Source organism: Piliocolobus tephrosceles, chromosome 10, assembly GCF_002776525.5.
Source record: "Piliocolobus tephrosceles isolate RC106 chromosome 10, ASM277652v3, whole genome shotgun sequence".
Lineage (NCBI taxonomy): Eukaryota > Metazoa > Chordata > Mammalia > Primates > Cercopithecidae > Piliocolobus > Piliocolobus tephrosceles.
In genome coordinates, this window is record NC_045443.1 from 121,104,970 (window position 1) to 121,114,068 (window position 9,099).

Genomic DNA, 9,099 nt, shown 5'->3' on the forward strand with positions numbered 1-9,099 from the left:
TATCTCAAGTACTCAAAAAAAAAAAAAATGCTAGCGAGCTTGAGTTGCAGGTATTTAGGTGTGTTTCTGTCACTTAAAAGACACTGCATTGGTATCAGACAACTGGCATCCAATGAGACTTTTTTCCTACAGTTTTTGCTCTCAGCTGTAGCTGACATGAAACGCTCGTTGTTTCTGCAGCAAAGTGGGCCAAGCGCAGTACGCACAGGTGTGGTGTTAGCCAGGGAGACCAAAGCCACAAAGGAGGGAGTCAGTAAATGTCCATCTCCACGGTGTCTGCCTTTGCCACTGGGAAGCCTGAACTAACCAAACGTTCATTAATAGGATCCCAGCCTAACAGCAACGCTTATGTAGCACCATTCTCAGAAACTACCAAGTATCATACAGGGACATGTGTATGGGGACCTTCCTCTTGACTGCTTGTCAAGAAAAGGATCCAGAGGGAACTTATGCCCCTACTTTCATGAAGTGAGATGCAACAATCATTTCCAATCTATTGTTTTTTTTCTCTCATGCTAAAATGAAAGCGGAGGGGAGAGGGAAGAAGGCTCCCATTCTACAACTGTAAATGCTGTCCTGGTACCCTTTCTTCTCTTGCCGGCTAACAGTTGTTCTAACAGCATCCCATGGAGGCCAGCAAATGAATGCCGGAGGGGCTACAGCCAGATAATTGTGCCTGTAAAATATCATATTCCTCTGGAGCTTGGTAATACAGAACTTTTACCTCTACAGATGAAGCAAACTAAAATATTGTTGTAACTCAAAAAGGCTTCTGAAGTGCTGAGTTAGAATAAATATATATAGATACATACACACACTACTACATTGCTTTGAATGCAGGTTCTTACTAATTTATATACACATGTAAAGAGAAGATATTGAAGTGTCTAACTGCAATTTAGCAGCAGGAAAAGAAAACTGCTTAACATATCTGCTTCTTAATCAAGTCATGTTTAAAGAAATGCATTAATACATCTATGAATTTGTATCACTGATAGTGTATCTGGATAATCCCAGTAACTACAGATAGAGACCTTGTGGTACGGAGGTTGCTAAATTAGGGGAACACTAATTTCCCCAGAGATAACATCTGAGCTGCTTTAGACTCTGGAAATGGTTTTCAGTACAACCGACACTGTAAACTCTGAAAACCCGAACATGATTTCCAATCAAATCTTTGTGCTCAGAGCCATATTGCTAAAAAGAAGAAAAAGGCATTGCAGAGGCAAAGAGGACATGGGGTTAATTAAACAAGGCCTTTGAAGTCAGGTGTGACACTTAGATCCTGCAATGAATGGACCTATTTTACAGAAGTTAGCGGCTAGTTTTTTGTATTTATTGACAGAGATGGGGTTTCGCCATGTTGGCCAGGCTGGTCTCGAACTCCTAGCCTCAAGTGACCTGCCAGTCTCAGCCTCCCCAGGTGCTGGGATTACAGGCGTGAGCCACCGCGCCCAGCCAAGAGTTGGGTTTTAACAGAAGAGGACCTTGAATGCTGAAGTTTCACAGGGCAGCCAAACCGAACTTGCTGACTTTTGTAAGACCACAGTGTAAAGGTCGGATATCCACCTGAAGAAGGGGTGGGTGCAACTCTCTGGGTGCTGCACACACCATGACCAGCCTGGGCATGCATCGCCCCAGCTCCCATCCATTCAACACTGGTTGCCTTTTTGAGGTCCGTTTTGAGAGGGCTTTCAGAGGCCTTTTAAATGAAAAAAACAACAACAAAAAAGCTGTTCTACAAAGAACCTAATATACATACACTCCTATGTATCAAGATGGCTAGTCCAGAGCAAACATTACATCATGGGCCGTGGGGGTTGTCAATTAGCTGCATGCTAAGAACCCTCATATGCTGCTTTGAAAACGCCATAAAAAACTAAGATGCCCTCACACACAGAAAGAGGAGTTGGGTCAACAGCCTGTGAGAGAAGATCCTTCCCAACTCTGCCATTCTGTCTCACTGGAGGGTTTGTAATGCTTCCCTTCCTCAGGTCCAGCGACTGCACCTCTGCTGGAGTGGGGGACACTTCCATTGCTGATGGAAGCTGACTACTGCTTTAAAAACACACACATGAGCTGAGAGGTTCTGCTGAAGGTGGGGACAGTGCTGCTCTTGGCTGCCAGCCGGGTCTAGTGGCCCAAACAAGGAAAACTGGCTGATATAAAATGGATCACTGCCTGAGATATATGAACTGGACTGAGGATAGAAGTTGCATCCACTGGGCAAAATGTGCCAAAGAACAGAAAGTACTTTCAATTTATTCTTTTAGGCACCAAGAATAAATAAATCCTAAGAAAACTTACGGTAAGCTTGACATAACCAAACTCAGGCTAAAGGAGACACAAGAGGATGAATGCCCTAAGCTTTCAGCCAGGTTTGTCAGTTTTAACACACATCTCACCCAATTCTGCAAGAAGTTTAAAAAGTTAACACAGCAAACAATTCAACTTAAAAAACACTCAGAAGTACTATCATTATACCCCTTCCCTCAACGCCATCTCAAATTTTAGGGATAAGTTTTAAACCAAACTATAAGGCTACCTGGAATGCTGAGGCAACACACAAGTTCTGCTGAGTCCCCGTCACAGACTACTTCTGAAGGTCACCAGTGAGGGCCTAAACAAGAGTCCACTTCTTGTTAGTATAATAACTTTTTATTTGACATCTACAAGATTTTGGCATCTTGCAGCTTTTTACCAGGTTTATACAATCTCGATTTTTCAATAGTGCAACCTGTGTAAGCAAAAAAAAAAAAAAACAGAAAAAAGAAAAAGAAAGAAAGAAAAGGAAATAAAAAGACCAACTGTCCCCTCACTTGTTTTTATAAACATCTATTATAGGCGAAACAAAACTTACCCATATTATATAGATAAGTGTCTATTCACATTTGTACATTACCATTTTTAACAGCTTGAGATAAACTCTACAATGTCTTACAACACATTAAACAATATTCAAGTTACTGAGTAACAACAATAACAGTAACAAAAAAACATACAGCAGAAGCCTCAAGTGTTTCCTCATTGTCTACAACTCAAGTATGGTTTCCTTTTTATGAGTGATAATGCAAATTAAGCTAATTAAGTAAAAAACGATTGTTTGCAAGATGAAAGCCAATTTGTACTTCTTTCTAAAACTACCTTTAAGTTGAAAATGTAAATTTAAGAGGCTTATAGCCATTTCTGCAGCACACATTAGGAATACTATTAATACATTAAAATTAACTTTTAAGAGTTTTATCACAGAAAAATGTATGTACTCATTACCTTGACCAGAAACCTAGGGCAGGGAGAAGGGGCAGGAGGGGTCTGCAGGATTTGAAGCAATACCCAGGTATAAACACTATAAAAATGCAATACCAATGCTGTACATCTAACAAATGTTTCTCTCTGTTACTCGACTTCTGTGTTAATCTTGTTTACGCATGCTTTCAAAGACATGCACTGTCAGAACAAAAATTAGAAAATAACCTGAATGCATGATATGCAACCTTTCATTTCATGCTTTAATAAACCTATTAAGCTGGAAAAAGAAACCAATATATATTTTCTATATTTATAGACTCAAAACACATGCATCCGGGGATACCTCCCACAGCAATGGCATGGATGTACTGCGTTAACCCTGAGCACTGTATAAACATAAAGTAAAGCCAGTTTGGGAAGTTCCAAGCATTTTAAACCAACTGTGGTCTGTAGCCTTTAACACACTCACAAACAGACTGACACACACGCACGCACACATCCCGCTCTGCTCACCCAAAGTAAAAGCAGATGGGAAGTACCAGGGGAGAAGCAAAAGGAAAGACATATGTACCACCATCAGCACTGCTGATTTTCAGTTTTGCTATCTATTCCAGGTTTGTCCTTACTTCCAAAAAAACTAACTAGAGAGAGCACAACTGAAAAAAATATATAATTCTTTGGAAACTGTCCCTGATTTTTATGCAAATGATATGCTTCAACAGCATTTCAGATCCATCCATGTTGAAACCTGTCTGTTCTTTATGCGTTGCTCAAGTTGGTGATGCTCTGAGGGTGATGCTGTTGCCATAGCTGTTTCTGTTGGACCGCAAGCTGTTGAGACTGGTCTGAAGTTGATAGGAGATTTACAAGAGGAGACACGCAATTTGCCGGAATGATCAAACCTGTAATTCGTAACAAGAATTTATAAAGTTGTGTCCAGAAGAAACCATGCTATATAGCTTCACAGCAGCTTCCAAATGAGGCATAATATTAAGCGTAATGAACAAGAAGTTCACACAAAAATTAAACGACTACCTAATAAATGAAATGGCCATTGAGATGTAGTCTGATTCTTCAAACGTATTTCCCACAAATACCCAAGCATATGCATGTGTTTAGTGTAATGCCATCTTGTTGGAGGAATAGGAGGTCAAGAATATCTATTATTCTCAGGAGGCTGAGACAGGAGAATGGCATGAACCCGGGAGGCGGAGGTTGCAGTGTGCCGAGATCGTGCCACTGCACTACAGCCTGGGCAACACAGCGAGACTCCGTCTCAAAAAAAAAAAAAACATAAAAACAAAAAAACCACAAAATCTATTATTCTCTTTTTAATAGGAGGTCAAGAATATCTATTATTCTATGTATTATCTGTTTAAGCTCCACAAACATGCAAATATCACTTCTGTCATGTACTAATGCACCAAAAAGACTACAGAAAAAAAGTTGTAAATTCAAATGCTAACTGAAATAGGTAAAGTTTGAAGAGTAGATACTAGCAAACTGGAAAGGATACTCTCTGGGTGCCGGTTAAGGGAACTTAAAAGTCCTGCATGTGGGATTGAAGGCTCAATGTTCCAGATAAATTGCATGCATATATATATTTTTTTGAGACAGAGTCTCGCTCTGTCTCCAGGCTGGAGTGCTGTGGCACAATCTTGGCTCATTGCAACCTCCACCTCCCCGATTCAAGTGATTCTCCTGCCTCAGTCTCCCAAGTAGCTGGGACTACAGGCGCGTGCCACCATGCCTGGCTAATTTTTGTATTTTTAGTAGAGATAGGGTTTCAACATGTTGGCCAGGATGGTCTTGATCTCTTTGACTTCGTGATCCACCTGCCTCAGCCTCCTGAAGTGCTGGGATTATAGGCATAAACACCATGCCCAGTCCTAATTTTTTTTTAAAATAGAGACAAGGTCTCACTGTGTTGCCTAGGCTGGTCTCAAACTCCTGGGCTAAAGCAATCCTCCTGCTTCAGGCTCCCAAAGTGCTGGGATTATGAACCACCACTTCCAGCTGATGGGCTGCTTTTGGAACCTGGAAATCTAGACTTTAAAATCAAACCTCTTTTTTAAACGTTGGCAATTAATTCAAATGAGGCCAGGCGCAGTGGCTCATGCCTATAATCCCAGCACTTTGGGAAGCCAAGGTGGGCAGATCACTTGAGGTCAGGAGTTCAAGACTAGCTTGGCCAACATGGTGAAAACCCATCTCTACTAAAAAAAATACAAAAATTAGCCGGGTGTGGTGGTGCATGCCTGTAATCCCAGCTACTCAGGAGGTGGAGGATACAGTGAGCCAGGAGCACGCCACTGCACTCCAGCCTGGGCAACACAGTAAGACTCAGTCTCAAAAAAAAAAAAATAATACAAATGAAAACCTACAACATCCCAAAACACTCAAGTGTCCAAAAAAAAAAAATCCATGGACTGATTTTGGCCCATGAACTGCCGATATGCAACTTGTGGTAGAGGAAGGCTGCTGTAAGTGAAACCAAGATAAACAAACAGAGTTCAATTGCTGGCCTGCTTCCTGGATACCTGTAGTTGAGCACACGGTGGGAACAGCTGGCCTAGTCTGCCCTTGCTCCCTGCAGGACACCAAGCCATCCTCTGTGCACAGTGGCTTTTGAGTTCCAGAGTCTTAAGCTAGCTCAATGGAGAACTCCTGGGCAAGAGATTGAACTGTCTTCACACCAGGGAGCCTGCACAGCCACCAAGAGTAGAGAAGGAGAGCAAGAGCAGCTGAGAGCAGCATCAAAGAGATGACCATATCATAACTTCAACCAGAACCAACAATGTCTGTTTGAAGGCTTAACTTCTGTTCAACCTTGTAAGAAATATAAAACGGGTCCCATACCCACTACTGGAGGAGATGTTAGATGCATGTAGAACAGAGCTAAGATATTAGCAATGAGAAAAAAGTCAAATCTGATTTTTTCCTGCAACTCAAACCAAAACAAAAATTAGACTCACCTACAATCCGTTGCCCATCTTCCGTTCTTAGCCGCACAATCTGCATCTTCACGTTTGTGCCACTGACAGATGCTAGAACACCCTCAACTTTTGTCCAGACACTCAGCACTGAACCACATAATACATAATATGTACGGCAACGAAGACCTATTTCACAAACTAACCCCAAGCTTGCTTTTTTGCAATTGCCGCGCCTAAGAAAAATGGGAAAGAAATACATATATATGAGTGTCTATATATGGACACAGACACATGTTTCTGAAAGGTTTACAAGGTCAACTCAAATTTCTTTTCTTTTTTTTTTTGAGATGGAGTTTCACTCTTGTTGCCCACACTGGAGTGCAGTGGCATGATCTTGGCTCACTGCAACCTCCGCCTCCCAGGTTCAAGTGATTCTCCTGCCTCAGCCTCCCGAGTAGTTGGGAACTTCTTTTTTTCTTGTATTTTTAGTAGAGACGGGGTTTTGCCATGTTGGGCAGGCTGGTCTCAAACTCCTGACCTCTGGTGATCCGCCCTTGGCTTCCCAAAGGGTTGGGATTACAGGCGTGAGCCACCGCTCCTGGCCGCAAGTTTCAAATAAACAATGTTTTAGCAGTATTTGCCTTTACTATTTCTTAGATTATAATTCTGTTGGCCTACTGGGTTACCATTTCCAATTTAAGATATCAGTGCTGATTTTTAAAACCACAATTTTTTCAGGCGCCTGCCTCCCTATAAAAAGGGTTGAATTTATTGTGTTTGCTATCTATTGAAGCATTTTAGTCATTTTAACATCCATTATTTTACTGTAGTATTGATAGTTTATAAAATGATCTTGCTAGCCTAGCCGGGCATGGTGGCTCATGCCTGTAGTCACAGCTTTTTGGGAGATTGAGGGGGGAGTATTGTTTGACTTTAGGAGTTTGAGACCAGCCTGTGCAACATGGTCAGGCTCTATCTCTACAAAAAGTTTAAAATAATGAGGCATGGTGGCTCATGCCTGTAACCCCAGCACTTCGGGAAGCTGAGGTCTGCGGACAGCTTGAGGCCAGGAGTTTGAGACCAGCCTGGCCAACATGGAGAAACCACATTTCTACTGAAAATACAAAAACTAGCCAGGTGTGGGCTGGGCGCGGTGGCTCATGCCTATAATCCTAGCACTTTGGGAGGACAAGGTGGGCAGATCACGAGGTCAGGAGATCAAAACCATCCTGGCTAACATGGTGAAACCTGGTCTCTACTAAGAACACCAACACATTAGCCAGGCTTGGTGGCAGGCACCTGTAGTCCCAGCTACTCGGGAGGCTGAGGCAGGAAAATGGCGTGAACCTGGGTGGCAGAGCTTGCAGTGAGCCAAGATAGTGCCACTGCTCTCCATCCTGGGCAACAGGATGTCTCAAAAAAAAAAAAAAAAAAAGCCGGGTGTGGTGGCACATGCCTGTAATCCCAGCTACTCAGGTGGTGGAGGCATGAGAATCGCTTGAACCTGGGAGGTGGAGGTTGCTGTGAGCCAAGATGGTGCCATTGCACTCAAGTCCTCTGTTTAAAAAAGAAAAAAAGATCTTGAGACATCCTGCCATGAAAAAACAAGCAACACCTATGAAAACAAAAGAAGGGCCGGTGGGGGAAGATCCTGCCAGTTATTTCTATATTATGAAACTACTGATATACTGGTTCTAAATCACATTAGTGGGAAGGACTCAGCAATCTAGAGGGGGGACGGAAAGGGGTGGGAGGGGAGGGAGAGGTTACATGTAAGTTTAAGAAGAAATGAGAAAAAGGGAGAAATACCACCAATATTTTATGGTTAAAATTATTTTCAGAATTCATCAATAAAGATGTCCTTATGGTTAGTACTAATTCAAGATGAATCTAATACACAGTGTTAAACGTACACGTATAGGACACTTTTCTTACTGTAACTCAAAGCAAATGTTTGTTGTTTTTTAAGTAAATTTTTTTGTAGAGATGGAGTCTCGCTGTGTTGAGGAGGTTGGTCTCAAACTTCTGGCCTCAAGCAACCCTCTCATCGTGATCTCCCCAAGTGCTAGGAGCCACTGCACTGTCCCCAGAGGAAATGTTTTAGAAAATGTTGGGGGCAAGGCACGGTGGCTTATGCCTGTAATCCCAGCACTTTGGGAGGCCATAGTGGGCAGATCACAAAGTCAGGAGTTCGAGACCAGCTTGGCCAACATGGTGAAATGAAACCCTGTCTCTGGCCGGGCGCGGTGGCTCAAGCCTGTAATCCCGGCACTTTGGGAGGCCGAGACGGGCGGATCACGAGGTTGGGAGATCGAGACCATCCTGGCTAACATGGTGAAACCCCATCTCTACTAAAAAATACAAAAGACTAGCCGGGCGCGGTGGCGGGCGCCTGTAGTCCCAGCTACTCAGGAGGCTGAGGCAGGAGAATGGCGTAAACCCGGGAGGCGGAGCTTGCAGTGAGCTGAGATCCGGCCACTGCACTCCAGCCTGGGCGACAGAGCGAGACTCCGTCTCAAAACAAAAAAACAAACAAACAAAAAAAACAAAAACAAAACAAAACAAAACAAAACAAAAAAACAAAAGAAACCCTGTCTCTACTAAAAATACAAAAATTGGCCGGGCTCGGTGGCTCAAGCCTGTAATCCCAGCACTTTGGGAGGCCGAGACGGGCGGATCACGAGGTCAGGAGATCGAGACCATCCTGGCCAACACGGTGAAACTCCGTCTCTACTAAAAAAATACAAAAAAACTAGCCGGGCGAGGTGGCGGGCTCCTGTAGTCCCAGCTACTCGGGAGGCTGAGGCAGGAGAATGGCCTAAACCCGGGAGGCGGAGTTTGCAGTGAGCTGATATCCGGCCACTGCACTCCAGCCTGGGCGACAGAGCGAGACTCCCTCTCAAAAAAAATAAAA

The 9,099-nt window shown here is 43.2% G+C and overlaps 1 protein-coding gene across 3 annotated transcripts in view; it reads right to left on the minus strand.

Moving 5' to 3' along the window:
- Positions 1 to 129: 129 nt before the first annotated feature.
- SBNO1 (strawberry notch homolog 1) overlaps positions 130 to 9,099 on the minus strand; it is a 73,824-nt gene continuing 64,854 nt past the window's right edge. For all 3 annotated transcript variants that reach the window (XM_023205861.2, XM_023205863.2, XM_023205871.2), the window contains 2 exons: positions 6,225 to 6,418; positions 130 to 4,151 (listed from right to left, as the gene is read on the minus strand). In XM_023205861.2, the coding sequence (XP_023061629.1) occupies positions 4,009 to 4,151; positions 6,225 to 6,418 (337 nt within the window). In that variant the 3' untranslated portion in view covers positions 130 to 4,008. The remainder of the gene's footprint in view (positions 4,152 to 6,224; positions 6,419 to 9,099) is intronic.